The sequence below is a fragment of the Colletotrichum costaricense genome (genome assembly GCF_030867565.1).
Source record: "Colletotrichum costaricense strain IMI 309622 chromosome Unknown Scaffold_7.1, whole genome shotgun sequence".
NCBI classification, from domain to species: domain Eukaryota; kingdom Fungi; phylum Ascomycota; class Sordariomycetes; order Glomerellales; family Glomerellaceae; genus Colletotrichum; species Colletotrichum costaricense.
Genome location: NW_026848236.1, coordinates 1615510 through 1641462, shown reverse-complemented (window position 1 = coordinate 1641462; position 25953 = coordinate 1615510). Strand labels below are relative to the sequence as shown.

Genomic DNA, 25953 nt, shown 5'->3' with positions numbered 1-25953 from the left:
CACGAAAAAAATCGTAATGGCCGAGAGCTCCAATTCAATCCGAAGCTTGCACAGCCGTGGCCCGTCCAAACTCATTCGCCCATCCACCCGTCGACCCTCACTTGCCGTGAATCGCCGCTCATTAACAGCCCGGCGCATTCCATCCCTCTCCATCATCACCGTCATCCTCCTCTCGTCACCACATCCGAGCATCCATCGGAATAGGCCACTATGCTCTCCAGTCGATTGATACCGCGCGCTGCAGCCAAGTCGGCTTTCAGAAAACCCTCGTAAAGGACCCTGATAGCAGAGCCTCATTCTTTCCAAGCTGACAGCTGTTTGTAGACTCCCCGCCGTCGCACCCCAGCTCTCCAGATGGAGCCGTGCCTACGCCTCGTCCTCTGGTACGTTGCTTATACCCCGAATATACTGCTTGTGACGCCACTGACCCTGTTATCAGAGGAGAACGATCTCGTTGTCATTGGCGGTGGCGTTGCCGGCTATGTCGCTGCGATCAAAGCTGGTCAAGAGGGCCTGAAGGTTGCCTGCATCGAAAAGCGAGGTACCCTAGGTGGAACATGCCTCAATGTTGGCTGTATTCCCTCGAAGGCACTCCTCAACAATTCTCACCTTTACCACACCATCAAACATGATACCAAGAACCGCGGAATCGATGTCTCAGACGTAAAGGTCAACCTGGAGCAGTTCATGAAGGCTAAGGACACCGCCGTCGGCGGCCTGACTAAGGGTGTCGAATTCCTCTTCAAGAAGAATGGTGTCGAATACATCAAGGGTGCCGGCACCTTCGTCAACGAGAACGAGATCAAAGTCTCTCTCAATGACGGTGGCGAGACCTCTGTGAAGGGCAAGAACATCCTGATCGCGACTGGCAGCGAGGCTACTCCCTTCCCTGGTCTCGAGATTGACGAGAAGCGCGTCGTCACCAGCACTGGTGCGCTCTCTCTCGACAAGATTCCGGAATCCCTCGTTGTCATTGGTGGCGGCATCATTGGTCTGGAGATGGCCTCCGTCTGGTCCCGTCTCGGCTCCAAGGTGACTGTTGTGGAGTTCCTCGGCCAGATTGGCGGCCCCGGAATGGACGCCGAGATTGCCAAGAGCTCTCAGAAGATTCTTAAGAAACAGGGTATTACCTTCAAGACGGGCACCAAGGTTCTGAGCGGCGACAAGAGTGGCGATAAGGTCAAGTTGGAGGTCGACTCTGCCAAGGGTGGCAAGCCGGAGACGGTAAGACTTGGCCAAAAACCGGTTTGGTAGAAGATGCTGACCTTTTTATTAGCTCGATGCCGACGTCGTCCTTGTCGCGATTGGTCGTAGACCTTACACGGGCGGACTGGGCCTTGAGAACATTGGTCTCGACCTCGACGAGAGAGGCCGTGTCATTATCGATTCCGAGTACCGCACTAAGATCCCTCACATCCGTTGCGTTGGTGATGTCACCTTTGGACCTATGCTGGCGCACAAGGCCGAGGAGGAGGCTGTTGCTGTTGTCGAGTATATCAAGAAGGGCCATGGTCACGTCAACTACGGCGTCATCCCGTCTGTCATGTACACCCATCCCGAGGTTGCTTGGGTTGGCCAGAGTGAACAGGACCTCAAGTCTCAAGACATCCCCTACCGAGTCGGCTCATTCCCCTTCAGCGCCAACTCCCGCGCCAAGACGAACCTGGATACTGAGGGCATGGTCAAGATGCTTGCTGACCCTGAAACGGACAGAATCTTGGGAGTCCACATCATTGGTCCCAATGCTGGCGAAATGATTGCGGAGGCCACTCTTGCTCTCGAATATGGAGCATCCAGCGAAGACATCGCCAGAACTTGCCATGCTCACCCCACCCTGGCTGAGGCCTTCAAGGAGGCAGCTATGGCCACCTACTCCAAGCCGATCCACATGTAAGGCCAGTCACAGCGATGCAATGGTGCGAGTGGTGGAAAGCTTTGGCGTCCTGAAACAACGACATTCGAAGCATGTAATTTGTATCACCTGAGGGACAGCGGATAGAAGTTCGAAAAGGTAGTTTGTAGCATAAGCATACGTTTTTACGCCAGCTAGAGGGTTATTATCCAGGAAAGGGACTCGTCATTACATCGAACGCTCTAGGCATACCACACTGTGACCGGGGTCCTCCGAACGGGTATGTACGGGCATGGATAGATGGCTCCCTGCTTAGGCATGCTGTCTGATTTATTTACACTGCGCGTTGCCGGCTGTGAGATACGGTCAGCAGTAGTGGAGATACCTTATCCGAAGTCGGTCTCGGCATTTCCATCTGTCTATGATAATTTCTGTACCGTGATTAGTAAAACAGAAGACCCGAAATAAAGTGGTTGTAGCTGGCAGGGCTGGAGACCTTGTATTGGCCTGCGGCTGTCTTCAGTGTCTTCGAGAGATTTCAGATCGTAATCACGGGGCTACTTGGACGCAGGCACGAGCGAACCGATGTTTTGTCATGTTGTAAATTTCCCCGTTCATGTCCAAGCTGTTGGATTTACGCATCTTCGCCCGTGTCTGGCTTTTCTAGCAACGCCTCTGCCATCTTACACGCCTCCTTGACTTTTCTAGTCTCTTTCTTGCCGCCAACAAGGTCTGTAGCCCGGACCTTTTTGCGCAAGAAATAGCCTACGCTCCTCGCGAGGGCTGGCGTCAACCCACTGCCGAAGCATACTCCAAGGGCTTGCTCCAGGCTCTTGCCCTTCACGTGACTGCACTCTTGAAGCACAGTGATGAGCATTACCTCGACGAACAAGCTGGTCTTCTCCCTGACGTAAGCCAGATTGAGTGGTTTGAGAATCCCAAGACTGACAGAGCCGTCAGCAACTAAGCTTCCCATCATCTTAGCAGTGTTGATGAGACGTCGGTCGTCTACCCCCTCCTCGTCTTCCTCCTCGGCCTCCTCTCCAAACAGAGGCTCACCAAGTCTGCGGAATAGCGTCCACAAGCTATCCTGAAATGCATGCTTGATCCGTGAATCGGTGCAGAACTTTTTGGATACCAATGTGTAGAAAGGATTGTAGTGTTGCTGTGCTCCTGAGCACTGGAGAAGGACATTTGGCACCTCGCGTCTGTTGTATTTGTTGAGTCGTAGCTTGAGAATACGCATGTACGCGTCCCGATAGTCGGCAGCCGCAACTAGCGCGATAAAGATGGCTCGTCGAACATCAGTGTTCATTCCTTGCTCTCGTGCCAATTGCGTGTAATCGTGAGTCGCCAGATCGTCAGCATCTGCAACCACCATATCGTCAACATCTCCTGCGATCGCGCTTCTCTCCTTATCCTTGTTTGCCGCTCGTGTATCCTGGCCTGCCCAGCTGGCTCCCACCAGCCACCATTTGCCCGTCTTGTCTGCGTTCTCGATATCCTTCAGACCGATGCGAAGGGGCTCTGATGCCTTGAGCTTTTGCGCGTCAAGAGAACCCAGAACCTTTCTCATGCGCGTGACATGCTCACCAAGAATGGCCAGATCCTGTGCGCCAGCCTTGACCTTATTATTCTTGAGGTCACTGATGGTCTCGACCATAAACCTGGTGCGAACCGTCAGGTTGCTCTCCCCAATTTTGGCTACCGCAGGACGAATCAAACTGACGATATCTTTTAGCGCCAACGGATCGTCCTTTCGTAGTTGAGGGCCTGATACGCGAACAATCCGCAGTAAGAGCTCGGCATTCAGTTCCGATAAATCCTCGAGAAGGAGCCGCACAAAGTCGAATATCAGGTTGCTGCCGACGACACGGAACATGTACATCTCCGCAAGCACGGTGAGGAGATTAGATGTCTCCTTCGTCGGTATGCGGTCTTCGTTGACCGCTACTATTGCTTTGTCCCTCTCGGCCTGGAAACGCTCCACAGCCGTGGTAAGGAAATGCGCGGCGAAATCGATACCAATGACTTTGTAGAGAGCAGCAACGAAGCCGGCTGACAGGACGAGTAGCGTATCGGGCTTGCTTGTAGGATCGCAAATTTGAGCCATCAGCAAGCCTGTCAAGATATCGTTGGTGTGGCCCCTTGGATTGTCCTGATATATCCTGTCGATCTCACCAACAATGGATACCAAGTTTGCTTCAGTGACCCTGTTGACAGGACCCTGCAGCTTCCTTCGGATCTGAGCCTCAAGATCTGCATCGCCGCCTGATCGTGCTCGCAACGACGGAGGGATATACTTGGGAAGCTGCGTGCCAGCTGAGACTGGTGGGAGATATGGGTTCTCTCTGATAGGTTTGGATTCCTGGACAGGCTCCTCATCTTCGGAGTCGAAATCTCCCAGTGAGCCCTGGTCATCAGAGTCGCCCTGATCTTCCATGAAAATTCCATCTTCGTCCTCGTCGTCTTCGTCATTTTCTTCATCTGATACCTCTTCGTCTGTAAACCCCGGCTCATCCTCGTCGTCGTCGCTTCCCGTTATAGACCTGATTTTTGCTTGGACCTGGATCGCTTTCCTTCGTTTTGCCGCAAGCCATGCATCGGCCTCGCTCTTGACTCTGTGGCTTCCTTCGTCCGATTCGTTGCCGTCGTTGAGATCGCCAAGCAAATCATCGAGTCCGTCGTCCTTGAAAGCCTTGGGGATGGACTTCCGACCCTTCTTCAATCCTAATTTACGCTCAAGCTGCTCGATTTCGGCGTCATCTTTGGCCAGCCTTTCTTGCACGGCGCGAGACGGGTGATTCAACACTAAAGGCTTCTCGGAGTCATCGTTGTCGTCTTCGTCTTGGTATTTGCTGATTTGCTCCCGCTTGCGCTTTTTCGGGGCTGGGCTGCGTGGCTCCTCTGGTTCGTCGAGAGGACGTTTGCCATCATTGCCCTTTCCGTGGTTACTGATAGGACCTTGGATCTGTACAATGTGGTCCCGCGATGTTGTTGTTCTTGTTGTCTGCCACTGCTTTTTGGACTGCCTGTCGGCTTTCCGTCGATCTTTTCTGTTCTGTCCCTGGCTCTTCCAACGAGGATTAGATCTTGAGGTGGCAGATTGATCCGGCGCACCGATCTGTTTGAGGAGCTGTGTGGGTAAGGCGAGCGGCTTTGGAGGCATATCGTCGGATGGTGAGGTGTAGAAACACGTTCTCAGACTTTGCAATAGCAACGGAACCAGGTCTTGTCGAGAAACTCTTGCGCGAATGCCGACTTCGAGAAACTTTTTAGTGGGGTAAAAGCTCGAAAACGGGTACCTGAGCACCGATTCGCCGACTCACCGATGCGCGGTCACGCCACACCCCTCCGTTTCTTTTAGTGAACTAAGAAGGTAAAGTACTTATATCTTTTGAAATTATCTTACGGTTCTCGACATAGTGTGATGATATCAGCTTAGCATAGCTTATAACATATATAATTAATATATTATAATATGCTATAACTGTACGCAATTACTTTTTAATTACTTTTTTAATTATATATTAATTTTAAGGTCTATTGAGATAGTAAGAGTATTTATTATTATTATATATTAATACTGTATAATTAATATTAAGAACTGCCCGAGCAGCTAGTAAAGGCAGAATAAATAAATAAATAAATATTGATTTCAAGGTAATTTATTATAATATAAATATATATATTTTAATTTCCACTCTATTTCTTCTAAGAACTATATTGTATATTTGCTTAGTAAATAGAAAACTGTTGGAACTGCTTTTCACTGCTCATGGTCCCAAGTAGGTATGTCACCTTGCATACTGGGTAAGGTAGCTCCAAGTAAACCCCACTGTCCGGGGGCCCATACACCCTTGCTCACTATCATAGCCTTGCTGCGGGGAATGGCCAAACCCGCACATGAGCACCTAGCAGCCCGTTTCACCAAACTGGTTGCTTTTGTATACCGACATCTCACCATTTCCGGCGTCTCTGATGGAATAACACACCGTGCAGCTGCATTATTCTACTATCGTAGTGCTTCATCTGGTTGCGCGCGACGCTAGACGCTTCGGTGATAATGTCAGCCCACCTCAGTCACGAAGAGGTATACTTTTTTTCCTACTTCGCCCCTATCGCATCCGATGTGTCCTTGTATAAGTTAATGGTCTTGCTAACAACTCGACCATAGTTCTTCGGCAAGTTGGCAGAGCTTTTCGAACAACGCAAGAGCAAGGGACGTGGCTCCATATTCCTCGTCCAGAAAAGATGTATGTCCACTACTTCGCGGCCGCACCCGAGATACCCAGAGACTCATCGTCTTCTCTAGTAACCTACGGCCAAGATACGGCCTCGACACCACCAGCCGGCGATGATTCCTTCTCCGACCTCCACCCCGCAAATACACTCCCTGTGATTGTGCGCGCGACAAACGGCAAGTCGAAGAAACATAGAGACGACAAGATCAAGCTGTCCACAATCGTTCAGCCCGATGCTTTGGAATCCTTCTTCGCCAGCTACGCCAACATCTGCAAGGGGGGTATGTCCGCACTCAAGCCCCGGGATCGGAGTAAGAAGAAGGCCAAGTCCAGAAAGAAGAAGGGAGGTGCAGTCACGGCCGTCGCTGCGGCGTGAGGGAAGGACGGCTTGAGTTGAACTTCCGTTGCGCCACCAATATAGCCAGGTTATATACCGCCATTGTTTGTCCCCCGAAAAGGCAGTGCATCCCTTGTGATGGGGTGAAGGAGATGGAAATCAGATATCACGCACACGTCGTCGACGCTTCTGGCACAGTACCTAGTATCCATGGTCCTGAGCCCGAGAGCACAAGTAGGCGCTTTCCCATCGTACCGCCCAAGCATCGTCGGTCCCTGTCAGAGGGCTTAAGATGACAATCCGGGGCTGTATAGAAAGAGTCACAGGTGGATTACATGCCCTCAGTACCTAGTAACTTATTAAGGCTGAGTAGTAACTAGCTCTGCGTCTTCAAATGTTACATGAACCTCACCACCACCACTATCTTGTCTCTTGTGTTGTGCTCAACAATCGAGACGGGAGTTTTGTATGAAAAATAAGCCTTCGCTGAACCCCTCGACGGTCTCCATCACACATGCGCACTTCTCGCACTCCTCTCGTCTGGGCCTTTTCGGGTTTCCGACGTACATGCAAAGGCTCTCTGGGCACTTGGACGCCTGCTCTCTGCCCTCGCAACTCGCTAGTCTCTTGCGTTTCTGCCATCTCGTCCGGCACCTTGGGCACCAGTAAAGATGGAGTTCGCACATGTTTATAGCATTCGTGTGTGGTGAATACAGGCAAGAGTCAAGGTGGTTCTCGGTTTCAAGTAGGGCTTTTTAAATCAACCGGGAGAAGAAGGGTTGGTTGGAGATGTCTGCTCTATTCATAACGTTACCCAGCGGTTCGGCATCGTTTTATGAGAATTGGATTGCAAGTTAGGGGGAAGATACTCTGACTGGAACGGGAGAGACTTCTTCGCGTTTCGGTTTGCACTGAGGTGCAAACTCAGGGTCACTAGCCACAGTTTTCATATTGTACAACTTGTGGTTTGCTGAGACATCTTGCTTTGTGGAATACACAACGCGGTTATGACAAACCTTCGCCAGTGGGTGAAGCCCATCACCTTCAATGCATCAGACCTTCACACTGGGCCGTATAGATGAATGAAATGTTTACAACACGAGTATTGCATCCCTCTTACCTTTGCGACCGATGGTCTAGCATGCTGAAGTCTCAGGCGCCGCTCATGCGATTCTTGTTGGATTGTATACTGCTTGGATCGCCATGTCACCGTCTTCCAGTCTCTGATGGATGGGAACTTCCGCCATCTTTGAATTTGAGTTCTATTCGAAATTCATTCCAGGTTGAGGAGCTTGATTCACCTCCTACCTCGCTAGCTGGCCTCGGAAAAGACGAGGAAGATACATGCATCCCCATCCAAGGATAACTTTTTTCTCGCAAGCCCACTTTGAGCAGACGCTGCCGGAGTGCTTGTCCGCGATGACTGTACGACTGAGGCAGAAAGAACCCTCATAGGTAAATGATAACAACGACATTGCGTGATGAGGAGTCGATTCAGAATGGTCGACGAGTCGTACCCTGCAGCCAATCATGGCTGAGTTCATCCCGCCTTGCATACCCGAAATGCAACTCGAAAAGGAAAGGAGATTTTGCCATTTTGAAAGTGAATGAGACTGTGAAGGAAATGCGTGACGAGTACAATAACAATTTTGCAGGCCGTTCAGTGACAGCTTACCACGTCCAATGACCGCGCTACATCGTGGGTGAAAGGACGAGGCTAGAGTCCAGGCCTTTGGATACCATGTTGCTGGGGCATCGCATCACTTGAACCCTTTACATGATCTGATCCTGCGTCAAGCCTGCATGGACATCGGTGTCCATGCTATCACCACCACCTTGAGCGTTGAGGTATCTCACGAAGCTCAGTCCCAATGGCCGGCCACCATATTGGTACCCCTGGAACTTGGCGATTGCAGTCTCCGCGGTTTCTGCAGAATCGAAACGGACTACACCAGTCCCACGAGAGCGACCGCTCGGCTCGTACTGAATCTCGGCCTGCTCAACCTTTCCGATAGTGGTGAATAGCTCAACGAGATCCTCGTTGCTCGTGGACCAGGGAAGCTACCCAGTGTCAGTGTGGGTTTGCGGGGAACTGCGCAAGTGAACCTACGTTTCGTGTGTAAATGACCTCGCTGCGATCGGTTCCAGCGGTTGCGTAGTCAGTGAATGGGTTAGGAGGCACCGAAGGAGCGTTGCCAGCGTCAAAGCCACCTGGGCCACCGGGACCGCCGGGACCGCCGGGGCCGGGGCCACCGCCGCCGAAACCTCCACGACCGTAGCCGCCACCACCAAAGCCACCACGGCCGCCGCCAAATCCGCCTCGACCGTATCCGCCGCCGAAACCGCCTCGCATGCCACCGCCGAAGCCGCCTCGGCCTCCGAAGCCCATGGGCCCTCCTGCGCCAGCGAATCTGTCTTCACGGACTTCAAGAAGACGCCCCTGCCAGTCATAACCGTTGAACTGCTGAATGGCGTTGCGAGCGTCGTCGGGGTTCTCGAATACGACAATTCCCGATCCCTTGGGACGGCCGTCAGGTCCTAGATGAACATCTGCGCGGATGACGACTCCGTTGCGAGCTAGCACATTTGATAATAAGTCTCCAAGTTTCATCGCGAGGGACACCAATGGGTCTGATTGGCGAAGAGGCTTTGGGTGTTCTACTTACCAGCCTGTCGGAACAGGTCCTTGAGGTCTTGCCAGCCCACAGTGTAGGGAAGCTGTGAGCAGTTGCAGTCAGTATCGGGAAGCGTTAGAATCCTACGCCAAGACTAGGGGGAACAAACGTTGGCAACATAAATCTGTCGGCTGCCCCCTCCGGGGTTGTAGCCGCCGCCACCGCCGCCGCCGCCGAAACCACCGGGGTTCATCCCACCGCCACCACCACCAAAGCCGCCGCGGTTGGCAGTGGCGCCGATGAAACGGGGTTCAGCTTCGCGATCCTATAAATCCATAGTTAGACAGCATTCGACGAACCACAAGGTACTATTCAGAACGTACCTCTCGAACGTAGACAAGTCGACCCATGAGGTTCTGGTTGCTGAGAGTGGCCACAGCGTTCTGGGCTTGGTCCCGCGTCGCATATTCCACAATTCTGTAATTTCGCCGTCAACATCTATCGCGGTTGAATCCGAGATGGCATGTGAACTTACCCGCATCCCTACATACACCCACGGACACAAGTCCCAACCCGTCAACCCAACGATTCCATCAATAGCCAGAGGGAAGAGTCCACAAAAGAAAAAACCAGCCATAGACTACGTGTAGAAGCCCACCTTCGACATTCCATTTGGAAGTAATAACACGTCGGCGAAGAGAACCTCTCCAGCTATATCATCCCAACTAGTCAGCTTGCGCAACCTGGGCCGAAGTGCCAATGACTGCACTTACCCTGTCGCATGAAGTCCTTGAGATGATGCCACTTCACATCGTAGGAAAGGTTGCCGACGTAGACGCGGCGATCCTGTTGAGACGTTTCCCTAATGTTGCTCATCATTTGTTCGCGGGCGGCTGCGCGCTCCTCATACGATCGGTGTGGTGGTGCCCCTCCGTAGCCAGTGCTAGATCCTCCAGACGGAGCGCCGGTTCCAGTCATGGGGGAACGGTCTCTCCTTCCGCGGTATTCGTCTCTACTACGGGATCGGCTCCGAGGAGAGAAAGAACGGCGTCTTGATGCGCGGTTGGGACTGCGCGAACGTCCACGTCGAGGCGATCGAGATCTCTCCCTCTGTTGCAGATTAGCGATGAACGTCGCCATTGGCCGAAGCGTATATGCCCAGAGGACTGTGTTGGTGTTTCGCAAGTCACTTGACGTTGGTGAGAAGTGGTTGGCAGCAAGCGTGGTTTGATGGCATCAGGTTGGGTGAGGGGGTGAAATTTGGAGGCAAGAAGATGAACAAGGTAGGTAGATAGGTAGGTCTGTCTGCGAAGCACAGAAGGTACACCCGGAAGGCCAGCCGAACCAGGTCAGGCAGGCGCTGCACCACCTCCGATACTTTCCTCATCCCGAATGACCAGACGGAAACAAGCAAGCGTCGGATGAGTCGCATAGCCACTGCAACTCGAGAAATGAAGGTGCAGTCGTGATGAAGTGCCTCCTAAGCTATGCCATCTTCTTTGAGACGGCGCGGCACAACTTGCGAGCAAGAGGCTGGTGGGAAGGGAGACCGCGGCGGAGGCACAGACACCGGCTCGGGCGGAGAGGAACGGGGGGGATACAGGGACAGGTACCGGCTCGACAATGATTCCGGACGGACGCTTTGAGTTTGGGACAACAGAAGGAACTGGGGTGATCTTACACTCACAGGTCGATAGGTGTCGCCGGAGTCAGCTACAAGAGATTGAGTTAGTTGGAACTGCCGGAAAGCTAGGAGATTCCCAGAGTATATGGGACAAAAAAGCAAGAGTAACACGAGAAGATGGCTAGGGAGATAGGGAGGAGAGGGAGAAAGGAGGAGAGGAGGAGAAGAAGCAAGAGAAGGAGGGTGCCGGCGAGGATATTTGGATACCTTACTCGAAAGGTGGGCAGCAGCGAAGAGGGACGAGGGGGGTACGAGGCCAGTCGGTGGAGAAGGAGTAGGAAGGAAATGCAGCTGGCGGACAATACGCAAGGAAGAAATGGTATTCGCTCCGTCTTTCCTGCTCTCTCTTTCTCTTTCTCTCTGTAGAGGAGGGGGTGGGAAAGCGAGGGGGAGGCAGAAGGGAGGGGTGGGTGGGAGAAGGAGGATGTGGCGGGGAGGGGGGAACCATCAAGCCTATGTAAGGCAAGAGAGATATGGGCTGGGCTGAGGCAGGCCGGCGTTCTTCTCACACATGTATGTAAGGCCTGGCATGAATTGATGGATCAACGGATGGGGGGATTGGGATTGAACGGTTGGGTGGATGGAGGGATGTCCGCGTGTGTCCCAAGTCAGGCATGCGCGTGTACGAAGGGTGTACAAAAGGCAGACAGGCATGAGCGAGCGTACGTATATGTAGGGTAAGGCTGGACAATACTCCGTACTGTCCTGTCCTTACTTGTCCAGGACAGCGGCAGGAGGGAACGTGTGAGGCGAGCGTAAGGTAAGGTAAGGTAAGGTAGGGGAGGTGGCAGGAGCTGCTTGGAAGATGCTAGCTGCAGGACCTAGGGGGGTAGAGGGGGGTAGGAAAGTGTTCATGACAGCAATGGACGTGGTTTCCAAGCTGGAGAGGTGTTGCGTCGTTTCGGACCAACATGAGAGATGGAGTCGGCCTGGGCTCCTACTCCCGGACGAGTATGGAGACAAGAATAGAGCTCCAGCTTCAACCCTGTGCCAGAACGGGTCAAGTGAACATGATGGTGTACATCCGGATCGAGAGAGGGCCCATGTAACAAGGTAAAAAGCGAATGGGTAATCATATAGGAGGAGGGGAAGGAAGCAAGTGAAGCCAATGCCATTTGAGCTCAGGGAGGGAAGGTACTTGAGGGCAATGAAGACGCGGTGAAGTTGCAGTCCGGTAGAGGATCAATGCTGGAAGGGAGAGCAGAACGCAGAGTAGGGAGAGTGACCATTCAAGGATAGATGGCAAGCCGCAAGCTACGAGCCGCACGACGACAAGCTGGTGATGAAGGTGGTGGTGCTGGGGGGCAACGAAGGGTAGGCAACAAATTGACGAGAAAATGAGAGATTCGATCACGACTTACCCATGGTGACGGACGACTCGGGCGATGCGGAGAGAGAGAGGGGGTGAGAGTGGTAAAGATTGGTTGACGACTCGATACAGCGTATGTTGTGCCGTGTTGCGACGTGAGGCGTCGTTGGTTCGTTGCTGCTGCTGTGTTGCTTGCCGTGATGCGATACGTTGTGAAGTGATGTGACGCGCGCGCGTTACTGTCCTGAAGAGATACTTGAGGTCGGGTCAGGCAAGGTTAGGTATGCGTAGATGGAGAAGGGTGTTGAGGTAATGTGGGCGGCAGGCGCAAGGCGACCAAGGTCAGGTAAGGTAAGGTCAGGTCAGGTCCTGGCAGGGGAAAGGATGGATAGCGCAGAAATAAAGGACAACGGGCCCAGTCTCCCCGTGTGCGTGTGTGTGTTTGCGTGTGGTGTGCGAGGTACGCGCGTGTGTGAGAGGTGAGAGAGGTGAGGTGAGGGAGAGAGAGAGAGGAAGAGGTTGGGTGGGTAAGTGGTAAGGCACTGAGTGAGTGAGTGAGTGAGTGACTGAGTGACTGACTGACTGACTGCGCGTGTCGGGTGTAGTGTAAAGGTGTGTGAGTGGACAGTGAGGTGGGCGGCGAAAGCAAAACGGAACGGAGTGATTCGACACGAGCTGGGTCGGAAGAACCTCAACGACGCGGCTTCGGAAACTGTGGCGCTCGCGTGGGGGCGGCGTCACTAGTCCCTTGGATGCTTGGATCCAGACGATATTGTTGGCGACTGGAGCTGAGGAAAGGTAGATTGCTTACCTGAGGTGAGCTACCTGGCCGTGAGCTAAGGTAAGGTCGGTGAGGTATGCTAGCTGCCTAGGTAGAGCAAGGTAGACCTCGGTCAGTATTCGGGCTCCAAGGTAAGGTGGTTTATCCAATGCTGAAGATGGTAACTGACAGAGTTGAAGTGGGTTTGCTGAGGAAGGCGTGATGATGCCAATGGAAGGACGACAGTGCCCAACTGTATTGAGCACTGGATCGATGGATGGGGAACTTTTTGGCGAGGGAAGGTAAGGTAAGGTAAGGAAGGTAAAGAGGCACGGAGGATGTTGTGCCTTTCCGGTCTGCTAAGGAAAAAAGAAAAAAAAGAAAAAAAGGGCGAAATGCACGGCAGACACGGTACCTACCTAAGGTAGGTACGAGTACTGAGGTACGGAGTGATATGGGCAACAAGCCTAGGCGAGGCCACCTCTCAGCGCGAATGCAGCCAATTAGAAGCTCGGGAGCTGAAGAGGTAAGGCAGGCTCGAAGAGCGCCAGGCACCATCAGGCACCCATCATTGTTGGTGGTCAAGCTTGACACCTTTCCTTGCCATAATTACTACATAGTACGTACATGCAAAGACCTACCTACCTATCCAAGGGCAAGGTGCCTACCTACCTCACCTACGCCGTAAAAGATGATACAAGCAAAGCAGGTGAAATGTGAGAATACGGCGTTGGCGACTACCTAAGCACCTCAGGTATCGGATCTCATGATATTCACCTGTCCCGCCTACCTGTACCTAGTTACGGATACACCACGCATTGCTTACCTCGTTAGGTGCTCAGGTACGTTAGTGTAAGATTCACTACGCAGTACCTACCTTAGTGTCGCGTCGTCAAGAAGGGATAATCAAGGTACCTAAACTTCTTGGACTTTCTCTACAGTAGGTACTCACTCTGGATTCGACGTTGCGCCCGTAGCTCCCATCCTGATCCGTGCATAACCCGACGACTCTCCTGCGGTACGAGCTTTTTCACGTTCATTGGCCATTGGTGAGCTGTGCCTGTGGAGACGAGCTGCAGGTAATCATGTAATTAATGTGAACACTGAACAGGCACAGCAGATGGCGGAGCTCCAGCACCCTCAGATGGCGAATCATGTTGGTAGAGAGAATCATCCAATTCATTAAAGTACGAATACTGCCTAGCATCGTGCTCTTCACTCTGGCAGCTTGCTGCAGCTACCTACCATCTACGGAGTACCTACCTGGGTACGGCAAGGTAACATCGACTGATACACTACAGAGCACACAGCAACTGAGCTAACACCCCCCCCCCCCAACCTTTTCACCCCTCCATGAGTACCTGCTATTGCACAGTAGTAGTGAGGTCTGACGGTCCCGAATGGTGGCAGAAATGGATATTTCCCGACACTCGACGCCAAATCTACCATTGTCAAGTTACCATACTACTAGCATCTATCTACGGATGCCAATAAAGCACCACCAGCCACAGACCATGCAGATGGAAGGCATTTGACAGCCGTTTCACTTCGTTTGCTTTATCCCCAGAGTAAATCTCAGCCAGCCCTACAGGCTGCCTCGCGCGTAAGGTAGGTAAGTACATGAATTGCCAAAGAGTCGAAAAACTCGACAGCATCGCGGTTTGAGGCATGGCACGGCCAAAGGACCTTGATGTTAATGGAAGATACCTACGCTAAGTGCCTGCTTGCCTACCTCAAGGTACTTCCCCACTCTGTCTACCAAGGTGTCACGTCTCCAGGACTATCCTCCCTGTCCAGTCGCAACCTTGAGGGCCATCGCGGTGGCTCTGCAGCCTCTGCTGAGAGTCGGTATCCAGTCTTCCACAACGGGTTGAATCATGACACCATGTAACAAGCACGGTCCGTTGGGTGTTTTTGACAAAGCCGGCAGGAGAGCCTTGGCCCGAATGTGGATCGCAAAGCACGTCTAACTGTGCAACACTGCAGCTCCTAGCCACTGATGGACATTCCATCAGCTCGCCGGCGACTACCTTAGTACCTCAACCGTTCCGCTCTGTTTCCCACCCTAAGACGACCTTACCTATCAGTATCAATGCATTTCCTCGGCCCGTTGATGCGGTGGACTAGGTGTTACTTATTCGTGCCTATACATTTTCGGTGTTGGCTGCGACATATGGTTCACCAAGACGCAAACACAGCCTGCTGATACCGTGCACATAAGGTAAGTAGATCGGGCCATTTACAACTTGAAGGGGCGTGTTATATAGTGTTCAAATGATCACATTGACGTGGGTGCGTAAATGTGACCTGAATCTCAGCATCTGGAAACCAATCCAATCAGTCCAGTTGCTTGAATGGACCACCATATTGGCGCAGATGCTGTGTTACCATGGTGAGAAAAATGAGGCGTACCGCAGTTACTACTAGGTAAGGTAGGTTGCCGCTTAGTTGTCCGTACTGAGAGCAACCCAAGTGTGGTTTTCTTACCTATTCGACTACTTCCACAATTAGGCACCGATAGAGAGGCTTCAATATGTATTCTTCCCAGCCTTCCATGTTCTTCGATGATACTTACTGCTCTGGATTCATAGACTATGTTTTGTTAATCTTTTAGCTTGGTGTTGGTGAATGATTAATTATCGTCATTGAAGTATGCCGACTCAAAGGCATAGGGTGAGGTACAGGGGGGGCTTAGCTTAATCCCTGGAGCAATTGGCCGATCCGAAGAGCCAGTGCGTGCAGGTATGTCGCCCGGGCGGGTTCACCCGAACAGTTCGGGATGGCTGAGCCTAGGAGAGGGACGGGCAAAAAAAAAAAAAAAAAAGGAAGCCAGTCTAGAATCAGCCAACTTTCGTAGAAACCACAGGCTTGCAATACCCGTATGTCAAAGAGCCCGCCTCCTCCTCCCCCGTCGTCATGTCCGTTCCTTGCCGTCCGACTGCCAGGTTGGCCTTCCGCTCCCTGTGCCAATGTCCGAGAGCTTCCGCAGTCGCGCCTCGGACGACTCGTGCCTACCATTCCTACGACCACCCGGATCCGACAACAACCTTCCACCCCCACGAATCGACGATCCTCTCCGCCGCGTATAAGCATGTCCCAGAGTATGGCTTCTCACAAAAGGCCCTCGCCCTCGGCGCCAGGGATACTGGATACCTTGACATCAGCACCAGCGTGCTGCCGGACGGTCCTTTCAGCTTGATTCGATACCACCTCGTCACAAAACGTGAAGGCCTGGCCAACAAGGAGAAGGAGGTGTTCGGAGAGAGCTCGCAAGTTGGTATCAGTGAAAAAGTAGAACTCCTCACCTGGGAGCGGCTTTTAGAGAATAAGACCGTCATCGACCGTTGGCAAGAGGTGAGTACAACCCCTTTCTAGAGTCTGCTTGGGAGACTGTTCTGGCTTGATACTTATGATGGATGCAATAGGCCCTGGCGGTTATGGCACAACCGAGCTATGTGCCTGCTTCCCTCAAGGAACTCGCCAAGTTGGTCGATGAGATCTGGTTCCTTTCCGGCGACACTGCCGTCGACCCCTCTTGGTATACCAAGCGCGCCAGCCTGTCCATGATCTACGCGTCGAGCGAGCTGTTCATGACCAACGACAAGTCGGCCGGTTTCAAAGACACCAGAGCCTTCCTGCGGCGGCGACTGAGTGAGATCAAGGAAGCTGGTGGTGTTATGGGTTCTCTCGGACAGTGGGTTGGTTTCACAGCTAGCGCGGGTGTCAATGTTCTGAGGAGCAAGGGGATTCGAATCTAGGCCTCCTCAGCGGCAACGACATGTGTATAACAGGAAATACCGAGGCCCAGGTCTCGCTATGTATGCTATTGTATATTATTGTTTCTAGTACGCGGACTTTGTTGCTCGCTGATGATGTCCCTGACGCCCTTCCAGCCAGCCATCTCACTCAATGCTGAGCCGACACGTCCTAACTTAGGTAGATGAGCCCATGTCCATGACTATGAGGGGGGGTATGTTGCCCAAACGCCTGTCACTGCCAAGAAATCACTTGTCCCTTCACCCGCGCTTTTTGATAAACGAAAACTGATTAAGTTGAACGCCGTTGCTCATGGAATTGTGAACGAAATTAGCCAGCCGTGGCATCAAACCAACGTCCGCTGCCGGGGATCGGTTAAACTGTTACATGTGTTAGCCGCAATTCAAAGAGGAGCAAAGCGAGGGTTGTCCTCCAATGTAGAACAACGCACCGGATGATCTTGACGTCCTTGTCAAGCGTGGCTCGTCCTTCAATCGCATTTGGTGTAATCATGATGTACTGACGGGATACGGAGCGTCTAGCAGCGGTGATCTGAAAAGAAAGGGGTTCTTGTTAGCATAGTAGATACAATTATACGAAAATTACACGACTGGAAATCAGACTTACAAGCATGTTTGTGCTGATGGTACGGTTGACATTATCCATGAACACGTCAAATTCGTCCAGACATCGCAGGGGTGAGCCCATTGCCTCCCAAATGGCCAGCAGCATGCATATAGATGAGAATGATTTTTCACCACCTGACAACGTCTTTGTGCTCCGGCCAGCAGTGCCCTTGCGGGTTTCATCTGGTTCCACGAAAAGTTGCAGCCGGCGCTGCGGGTGGTCTATGGCAAGCTTGCCCCTGAAACCTCGCTCGCTCAACAAGTACTGGAAGCAGATGCGAGCACGTGCCGAGATATGTCGCTGGAACAGTCGCCACCTGTTCAGTCGATCTTCCAGATTGAGCTTGCCTGCCGCCTGCTCTTCCTGCTGGCCCTTATAAAGTTGCTGTGAAGCTTCATATGCAGCCTCAGCCCTAGCCGCACGTTCCTTGATCTCCTCGTCCGACGCCCCCAATCTTTGAGCCCTCTTCTCCAGCTGTTGGTGAATAACAGCGTACTTGCTCTCGATACTCCTATGAGTTTCGCCTTCCTCGATGTACACTCGTTGCGGCGCCTTGTCCATGGCTTGTTGAGTGAAGTTGGCGACCACTTCGGCTTGTTCGTCACGCCTCGTTTCTGCTCGTTCTCTCTCAAGCACCGCATCATCACGGTCCTGGAACGCGCGATTCTTTTCGAGAACTGCCATTTTGCGCAGGTCTTCCGCTTTCTGGACTGCGAGTTGCAACTTCGTGATTCGAGCCTGAAAATCTTTCATTCTCCCCTTCTCATCGGCAAGCGTCCTCTTGCACTCTTCGCATTTCTTATTGAGTTCATCTTGTCGCAGTCGCATTTCGCCATATTGGGTTCCGTGATGCTCTCGTTCAGCCTTAATCTTCTCCAACTCTTCCCGGAGAGAGATAAGGCGACCATCCGCTCCTTCGTATTGGTCCAGTTCAGCAGAGATATTCTCAATTCTGGCCTGGACCCGCAACAACTTCCGCTCCAGCGATTGCCCCTGTTGTTGCTGGTTATTGAGAGCGGCGTTGCATTTTGCGACTGTCTGGTCGAGCTCCCGCCGCTTCAGCTCTATCGAGCGTAAGTCCCCACGTAGATGAGCCAACGATTCCTTTGCCAGACTGATTTGTGTTTGGTCGTCAGACTTCATCCTAGGCGCCCGGGGGAAGGGGTTGATGGTTCCTGTGTTATATCCTGCACCGCTTGACCGGGCCATGCGAAGGCCGAAACCTCTCTTACCAGCGCCATCATGGAGAGAAATACAAGCTTGGACGTTTGGAGGAGGTGAATCGCTCATCATGACATCTTCTGCCTTCGTCCTCTCTCTTATCAGAACGATTTTGTCGATAGTGTGTGCCACAATGAGCTGACTGCGGACCCATTCATTGTCGAAATTGAGTACCCGGAGAACAGTGTCAAAGGCTGCGTCCGGCTCCCTGAGTTTGGTGTTGAGTGGCAGCCGTTTGCTGATGATGATTGGGGGAAAGCGCTGCAAGTTGACTTGTTGCATGAGTTTTGTCAGTCGTTGTTGGTCAGACTTGTTGGATACAAGGAAGCCATCCAGCGTTGCGCCAAAGACCGTCTCCAAAATTGGGGACCACTCAGGTTGAGTGAGCTGAACATGGGCTCCAATGGGCCCAACGGGCTTTTCGTGGAACCCGTTTTCTCGCTCGATCGCTTGAAGAAGGAGAGGTATCTTCTTATCATAAGCAGCCCAAACAGAGCCTCTGTTCTGCTCCAGGCTGCGCAAACGTCCCTCGGCTGAGGTAATTTCCGCCCTCTTCCTATCGACATCGGCCTTGCCCCCTTGTAAGGCGCTCTGGGCATGATTGAGCTCTGCCCTGAGTTGCGGCACTGTGTCATTCTCGTCGGCGATTTGTTGTTTAATTGTAGACTCTTCTGTTCTTGCTTCATTCAGAAGACTCTCTTGTTCCTGGCGGGCGCTCCCAGCTCCAGCGCCCAGTCGCTGCTCCTCGGCTTCAATCTTGGTCTCAAACTCAGCCACCCCTTGTCCGGCGCTTTTGAGCCGTTGTTGAACATCTCTGAGTTGATGGTGTATGTCGGTGACTGATTGCTTGGCTTCTTGGTACGCTTCGTCGGCGAGGGCGATACTTTCCTGAATAGTACCGGCTTCCTGTGATTCCGTCTCGACTGCACCTTGAGCACGCTCAAGGTGCTCATCGCGCTGACTTAAAGCCTGTGTTGTGCGCTCAATGAGCACAGTAGCGCGTTGAATTTCCCCGTCCAGAGCAGCGACCTCATCGTTGTACTTGACGAGCACATCTTCTTGCTCAGCTACCTGTGACCAGTAAAGCTGGTTACGGAGACGGCGATATGTCTTTCTCATTTCTTCGTTCTTCTGAGCAATGTCCTTGAGCTTCTGCGCCTCCGAATGCTCTCTCTTCGCACGACGGACATGTTCCTCTAGGCTCGGTAGCTTTGCTTCGTGACTCTCGAGAATTTCCGTTAGGAGTTTGTAGTCGTTGTCAAGCTGTTCGAGCTGGACACCTCGAACAAAAAACTTGTACTTCATAGAGGGTGACGAAGAATTCAGAAATTGTCGGGCATTGTCCTGCGATAGAACGTTGAGTGGATTGTCGACCTGCAAAGCCCAATACTCGGAGATCTCATCAACGTCGGCCTTCTTTGTAGAAATTGTTTTCCCAGTCACGCTCTTCAGCTTGAAGCCACTGGCGCCAGCCCTGGAGAAATGGCGTTCGACTCTGATGGTTTCGCCGTACAGATCGGGCTGGTAGGCGTCAATGCCCTGGTTCTTGATCCTCACAATGATGACAGAATTGTCTCTCCCTTCCTTGATGAAGCTCTTGAGACTTCCGCCTCTGTTGGTGGAGCTAGCCTTGCCACCAAGACACAAGGTTAGGGCTGTGAGGACTGCACTCTTGCCACTTCCATTCTCGCCGACGATGAAATTGATCAGGGGACCGAGCTCGACAAAGAGGCGCTCGTGGCACATGAAGTTGATGCACTCGACACTCTCAATAATGCCGTTCTCGGCAGCATGGTTGTCGCCGATGCGCTGCGGCCGGCTTTTGATTTTCTGCGTAGCACGTTGATCGTCTTGATCCTCGTACTGCAAGTGCCTGAAACCATCGTCCCGGGCGATTTCGTATTGGGTTCGGGGAGGCGATTCACGGCCGGCTCGTCCGTCTTCCTCTTCTTCGTCCGCACCGTCTTCGCTTCCGGAGCTTGGGGATTCATCCCTTGGGGGTACCGACTTGGTCGGCTGAGCAGTGTTTGATAGTCGAACCCGCTTTGACTGCAGAATTCCAGAAGTGTCAGTTGATCTCATAGGTAATATCACATTCTTGGAGAAACCTACGGGTGCGTCCTGAGCGAGGTTGGACCTTTTTTGCCGCACCTCAACCAGCTCCTCCTCCTCGTCTCCGCTGCCTGCTTCCGAGACGGCGTGGGATCTCTTAGCGGGGGCCATGACGAGTAGCCCAGAAGATGCGCCTGCGTTGAGATTTTGCGACGTCGGGCAGTAGAAATTCAGTGCGCCTATCGCACTTGGTGTTAACAAAGGTGGACGCAGATTTTGGGGACCTGTCGTTGGATAACTTGGGCTGTAGCCTTCCAGATTGAATGACCACGAAAGCTTCGTGCGACGCGTCGGATGACGGAACGCGACTGTGTGGTTATCCGCGGTGGGGGCTGAGGTAAGGTAAGGTAAGTTAACCTGGAAGGTATGTCTGCCTGCACCTTCCATTAATCGAGCACTTAACGCGTACAGTGCTCCGGGCAGACATTTATCAAAGTCACTGTGCTAAGGCACCTGAAGGTAAGGTAGGTGACCGGGGCTTTGGTGGGGCGCTCTTCTGAGCGACTACGACTCTCTTTGCCGTAGGCAGGTGTTCCAGCACCAATAGTCTTGAAGGTCTGGGATGCAGTTACCATCGAAAGAGCTCTATCAGATAGATAGATCGAGGTGAACAATACAGGCAAGGCAAGCCTGCACTCTCCAGACTAAGGGCCTACTTATGTGCAATTACGAATTTAATGCGAAGGTCCTCAAGAATTCTCGAGCATTTTTTCGAAATCGCTTGGCTTCCATTGAAAGAAGTCATCCAACCTCCACTCAAAATACCAGCCCTGCCTGCGACTGAGTAAATCACGAGCTAAAACCCACGGCTCTGCCACAACAGAACAACAGTAACAACAATTTTGTCCGCTCTCTGCGCGTTTACAACTTCATCTGGCCAGCCAAGGTATCTCGAAGCTATTTGTCATGGCTGATCCACAACGAGGAGCTGGAGAAGCAGGGGGCCGCCACGAACAGAATGCTCCCGACCTGCGAGAAAATTGCGTCGAGTATAGCATTTTTCTTGTTGACGCCAACGCCTCAAATGATCCCCTGAAGCAACTTTCCAGACTCGACGATCTACGAAAAACTGCTCTGCAACTTGCAAACTCCCTGACCGCAGACTATATTTGGCAAAAGGGCCTCTTCACTCTCGATGTGGTTACAGAGCAAGGTTCGTCCCCCCCCCCCCCCCAGAATGATTCAATTTTTTGATTTGAGTGCTAAGACTCCGACAGGCAACTCGTTTCTCCGAGGAATCACTGACTACGGAGATTCGATCGAGGACGAATGGCTGATTGTCTATATCCTCAGAGAGTTTTCCAAAGTTCAACCCACTGCATGGATCCGTGTCTATGACGCTGATGGGGAGTTTCTCCTCATAGAGGCAGCCAACGTTCTTCCCAAATGGTTGAGTCCTGAGACAGACCAGAACCGTGTTTGGATTAACAATGGCCGTCTACGAATCATCCCTCACACAACCGAAGACGGCACTAAAACCCGGCTGTTGGCATTATCGGACGCTTTGCGCGTTATAAAATCCACCTCCGACTCTCTCTTGCACTCAGAGTTCATAGAGGCTGAGGCTTTCTATCGCCTTGAAAAGTACCCTGGCCATATTCACAAGTCCATACACCACTCGCTCGTGACAATTCCTCGAAGACTTGTCCATGTCCTACGCCAAACTCCCAAGGCTGTTGCACCAGCTGTGGAGTCCTTCTACCTCCGCGATGCGCTAGATCTGAACACTCTTCTGTCCAGCAAGAAAAGTCATACTTTTCCCCCGGTCGATCTTGTCACGGTGAGCGTCAAATTCACCAGGGTGTTGTTCGCCCAACTCAGATCGCAAAGGTTCGAGCCGCCTGCCCCTTGGGCTGGTATTATTCAACGAGTCAAGGGGGTCGAGCACACACATTTGGAGATGGGCATGAAACTCACATGTGGATTCGAAATAATGCTCAACAATGTTGACAAGGCCGATAGTCGTGAAGCCAGGGCGGCTAGTATTATTGTACAGGACCTTGAGGAGGATGGAGATTCAGTGCTCCCTACAGACGAACAAATCCGCAGCTGGAGGGACGCCGGTCGCGATGATGACGAGTCCTGGATGGACATCAACTACGAAGACTTTGAAAGAGAGCTTTCAGGACGCCAAGGCGGGACCGAATCTCAACCGAACCCGAGCTTTGGAGATGCCACAACACAAGCAGACCTGCGCAAAATCGTCTCCCGGTTCGAGGCCTTTCTCAACGATGAGAATGCAGGACTAGACGGTGCCGAGATCGATGAAATGGACATTGATGACGACGACGACGACGGATCCGAGGGCATGGAGTCAGACGAAGATGACGAAGACGAAGACAAGGCGGTCAGCTTTGACGAAGCGGAATTTTCTCGCATGATGAGAGAAATGATGGGACTAGCACCCATAGAGCTCGACGTTCATGATGTTCCAAGCAAATCGCCTGCGGCAAGAGAGAATACTAAAGCTATTGGGCGAGACGAGGAACCTGACGGCGATGACCTTCGGAAGCTTACCGCTGAGTTGGAAGCTGAGCTCAATGAACACGGTGCTCTAAAGTTGGACCAACCTCGAGACAGAGCCCTAACCCAGAAAGGGAAGGGGAAAGGCAGTGGGCCTGAATCAAGCAATGATGATGAAGAGGCAGACGACGAAGTTGACATTGACTACAATCTAGCCAAGAACCTCCTCGAAAGCTTCAAGGGTCAGGGTGGTATGCCGGGTCCGGCTGGAAACATTCTAGGCATGATGGGACTTCAGCTTCCGCGAGACGAGGACGACGATGCCGGGGAAGGCAAGAAGAAGCGATGAAGAAGACAAACGTCCAAGATCTTGTAGGTCATTAATCAGTCTTTATTGAAACGACGAATGCATCTTCCTCCAGGAAGCAACCGTACGCCAGGCTCTAGACGTGTCTTTCCCGAAGTATGTTCTAAGAATGTTCGTTCATCATAAGCATCACCTTTCGATACACGACCATCTTCTACTAGTCGGACGATTCCCCGCTCTTCGACCGTTTCTTGGCCGGGATTGATTCGCCACTTGGTCTTCTTCCCCTCCGTGTGCCGGCGTCATCAAGAGCATCAAGCTGCGACAGGATAGTGTTCAACCTCTTTCGTGCCTCCAGCTCGCGTCCGCTGATGTCCTTTTGCGGGCGGAAGTATGTTCTCGCAATGTGCGTGATTGTATGGTAGCAGTCGTACAGCAGCAGGCGGACGTGAGCTCTCTCCTTGTCCTCAATCAGATCCGAGGAAAACATTGAGATGATGGTGTGTCGAGTGTTTGAGGACCAGTTGAATCCCGCAAGAAAAGCACCACTAGGCTCACGACCGATATTGAGAGCAAAAAGTGGATCTCCAAAGACGAAGTTGCTCCAATCCTTCATGCCAGCCATGACGATGCCATCGTCGTGTTGGAGAGTCAGTGACGCGTTGTCGTCTCCGGAATCCGAGCCGTTATCATACTCATCGCCAACCTCACTACTTGCGTCACTACCGCGGCGGTCTGTGTGTTGAAATCTTCCCTGCGGTCTGCACTCGACCAGAGATGCGTCGTCTCCGGAGCCTCGTTTTCTGAACACAAGGGTGTTGACATCTTTGCCGACGTCAACAGCCACCAGCCGGGGTGTTTTGATTCCATCCAGCACATGCTCGAAACGCTTGAACTGCCGTCGAATGGCACTGTAACCCAACATTACTTGCATATCCTCCCCGTCACGAAGCACTGCCTCTAACATTGAGTGGAAGGCCACAGTCCAGGAATGGACGCCTTTTGATTCCATCAATCTCGCGGCTACATCTCGCCTCGTAGACTTCGTGGAGTCTGTAGCTGGTGATGGCGCACATGGAGGTAGAACAGCAAATGCAGGTCCGAATCGTCCAGTGGGTGACACTTGCTCACAAAGCTGCCGATATAATTGACCAGTTTGAAAATCAACTGTTCTCCGTTCGGCCGATGAGAGTGGTGGACTGAGTTCGGAGATGGGGGTGCCTAGTGTTGGCTTGACGAGATTGTATTCGAGGCCCAGCTCGTTCGTGGCGGCCGTATGTGATATGAGGGTTGGAACTAAAGCCCGCAGTTCTTGTACCGCGACATCAGAATAATTCGTGGTCCCACTCTCGTAAGTGGCAATGGGAGAGGTTGACCAAGGCGAGCCTTCTGTTTCCGTAACTTTCTCATGGAGAAGAGGCGTCTCGACAGTTTTGCCAGCAAGCCATCTTAATACGGCAGCCTCCGAGACGACGGAGGCTCGTTCGGATCGCAGCAGCTTTACCATAGGCGGCGGGGGAACGACGAGAACCAAGCTCGCTCCGGTGGAGACTTTGACTCCATAGACGCGTTGACAATGGACCGATGGCATCACCTGAACTTGTTGGACGGTGGCCTGGGGTACCAAACGGCTTATAACGGTCTGTATGGGCTTTGCCGGAGGAGGCGGCGCACACATGGACGTCGTTGACACTGTATTGTGATACAGGTTCTGCCCTATGGAAGGTCGATGCGTGACGGGCGGGATGCTGCAGGTTTGCGAAACGCTCTGGCAGGCGAATGGTATGCAAGGTGAAGTCGAGGTGTGAGTGCGGTGACACCGACCAGGAGCCATGTGGTAGGGGTTGGGCGAAGGAGCTAGATATAGCGAGTGCTCTACGGCTTCCCAGACGAAGGTGTGGGGGTTTGCAAGGTCGTGTTGCGGCGTAATCTGGACACACGGAGTGGTCCGGCCGGGGACTTTGGACGTTTTCATGCCAACAAGGGCAACACCAAGAGATCACTCCAATAGAAACGGGGTGTCTAGCGAGGCGGATTCGAAAGGTGAGCCGGCAAGTGAGGTTTACGGGGACTATTCGCTCATGTCATCCGGGCCGGATGGTGAGGAGGAGGAGGATGATGCTGATGACGGTAGGGCACTAGGTATGCGCATGAAATCACGGAAAGATGAGTCGACCATAAGCGAAAGGAAGTTCGGCGATGAGCAGGGCAGAGGTTGAGGGTGTTTGAGAGCCCAGGGGTGTGAAGGTCTGAGTGGAAAGGCCAAAGCCAACGATGGAGTGAGTGAAGCTGGTCCACACACAAATCCTTGTTTCGCAAGAAAAGACGGCAACCGTCCGAACAGAGGTCGGGGCAGCACCTGTTTGAGCCAGCATAAGTGTCTTCGTACGCCTCAAAGGTGAAGATAAGACAGGTGAGAGAAACAGGGTAAGCTAAGCTATGCAGTTGCATTGCAGCGGTCGAGGCGAGAAGCGAGACATGATGGGCGGGCGGCGCAAAAACCAGGCTCAAGGACATGAGCTTGATGAGGTAGCCAAGCAATGAGGATGACCTTGAGCTGTTCCAGGACAAGCGAGATCGGTCGAGAACAAGCCAACACACGAGACGAACTAATGAGAAGGCGCAACAGGCGAGAGAGCAAGAGGTTGACAGACTAAGGCGCGATG

At 52.5% G+C, this 25953-nt stretch overlaps 12 protein-coding genes across 12 annotated transcripts; 5 read left to right on the top strand and 7 right to left on the bottom strand.

Annotated features, from left to right (window-relative positions):
• Positions 1–210: 210 nt before the first annotated feature.
• On the top strand, positions 211–1894 carry CCOS01_07738 (dihydrolipoyl dehydrogenase; the record flags this gene model as incomplete). The annotated part of the gene is made up of 4 exons (XM_060455901.1): positions 211–269; positions 325–383; positions 440–1224; positions 1277–1894. The coding sequence occupies 4 exons, from the start codon at positions 211–213 to the stop codon at positions 1892–1894; spliced, it is 1521 nt and encodes a 506-aa protein (XP_060313793.1).
• A 592-nt stretch (positions 1895–2486) lies between these two features.
• Positions 2487–5021, bottom strand: CCOS01_07737 (MIF4G domain-containing protein; the record flags this gene model as incomplete). Its single annotated transcript, XM_060455900.1, has 1 exon — positions 2487–5021. One exon carries the CDS (start codon positions 5019–5021, stop codon positions 2487–2489), a length of 2535 nt encoding a protein of 844 aa, XP_060313792.1.
• Positions 5022–5649: 628 nt separating this feature from the next.
• On the bottom strand, positions 5650–5760 carry CCOS01_07736 (uncharacterized protein; the record flags this gene model as incomplete). Its single annotated transcript, XM_060455899.1, has 1 exon — positions 5650–5760. The coding sequence occupies one exon, from the start codon at positions 5758–5760 to the stop codon at positions 5650–5652; it is 111 nt and encodes a 36-aa protein (XP_060313791.1).
• Positions 5761–5918: 158 nt separating this feature from the next.
• CCOS01_07735 (signal recognition particle 14kD protein) lies at positions 5919–6472 on the top strand (the record flags this gene model as incomplete). The annotated part of the gene is made up of 3 exons (XM_060455898.1): positions 5919–5945; positions 6030–6108; positions 6168–6472. 3 exons carry the CDS (start codon positions 5919–5921, stop codon positions 6470–6472), a joined length of 411 nt encoding a protein of 136 aa, XP_060313790.1.
• Positions 6473–6876: 404 nt separating this feature from the next.
• Positions 6877–7119, bottom strand: CCOS01_07734 (uncharacterized protein; the record flags this gene model as incomplete). Its single annotated transcript, XM_060455897.1, has 1 exon — positions 6877–7119. One exon carries the CDS (start codon positions 7117–7119, stop codon positions 6877–6879), a length of 243 nt encoding a protein of 80 aa, XP_060313789.1.
• Positions 7120–8206: 1087 nt separating this feature from the next.
• Positions 8207–10026, bottom strand: CCOS01_07733 (RNP domain-containing protein; the record flags this gene model as incomplete). Its single annotated transcript, XM_060455896.1, has 7 exons — positions 8207–8494; positions 8544–9010; positions 9100–9151; positions 9218–9373; positions 9432–9525; positions 9693–9759; positions 9822–10026. The coding sequence occupies 7 exons, from the start codon at positions 10024–10026 to the stop codon at positions 8207–8209; spliced, it is 1329 nt and encodes a 442-aa protein (XP_060313788.1).
• Positions 10027–15717: 5691 nt separating this feature from the next.
• Positions 15718–16559, top strand: CCOS01_07732 (rpsU-divergently transcribed protein; the record flags this gene model as incomplete). The annotated part of the gene is made up of 2 exons (XM_060455895.1): positions 15718–16155; positions 16227–16559. 2 exons carry the CDS (start codon positions 15718–15720, stop codon positions 16557–16559), a joined length of 771 nt encoding a protein of 256 aa, XP_060313787.1.
• Positions 16560–16903: 344 nt separating this feature from the next.
• CCOS01_07731 (RecF/RecN/SMC N terminal domain-containing protein) lies at positions 16904–20628 on the bottom strand (the record flags this gene model as incomplete). The annotated part of the gene is made up of 4 exons (XM_060455894.1): positions 16904–16937; positions 17009–17109; positions 17185–20454; positions 20518–20628. The coding sequence occupies 4 exons, from the start codon at positions 20626–20628 to the stop codon at positions 16904–16906; spliced, it is 3516 nt and encodes a 1171-aa protein (XP_060313786.1).
• A 795-nt stretch (positions 20629–21423) lies between these two features.
• CCOS01_07730 (uncharacterized protein) lies at positions 21424–23329 on the top strand (the record flags this gene model as incomplete). The annotated part of the gene is made up of 2 exons (XM_060455893.1): positions 21424–21670; positions 21735–23329. The coding sequence occupies 2 exons, from the start codon at positions 21424–21426 to the stop codon at positions 23327–23329; spliced, it is 1842 nt and encodes a 613-aa protein (XP_060313785.1).
• A 175-nt stretch (positions 23330–23504) lies between these two features.
• On the bottom strand, positions 23505–24254 carry CCOS01_07729 (uncharacterized protein; the record flags this gene model as incomplete). The annotated part of the gene is made up of 1 exon (XM_060455892.1): positions 23505–24254. One exon carries the CDS (start codon positions 24252–24254, stop codon positions 23505–23507), a length of 750 nt encoding a protein of 249 aa, XP_060313784.1.
• A 609-nt stretch (positions 24255–24863) lies between these two features.
• Positions 24864–25506, top strand: CCOS01_07728 (uncharacterized protein; the record flags this gene model as incomplete). Its single annotated transcript, XM_060455891.1, has 3 exons — positions 24864–24931; positions 24996–25091; positions 25299–25506. 3 exons carry the CDS (start codon positions 24864–24866, stop codon positions 25504–25506), a joined length of 372 nt encoding a protein of 123 aa, XP_060313783.1.
• On the bottom strand, positions 25367–25804 carry CCOS01_07727 (uncharacterized protein; the record flags this gene model as incomplete). Its single annotated transcript, XM_060455890.1, has 1 exon — positions 25367–25804. The coding sequence occupies one exon, from the start codon at positions 25802–25804 to the stop codon at positions 25367–25369; it is 438 nt and encodes a 145-aa protein (XP_060313782.1).
• Between the last annotated feature and the right edge of the window lie 149 nt (positions 25805–25953).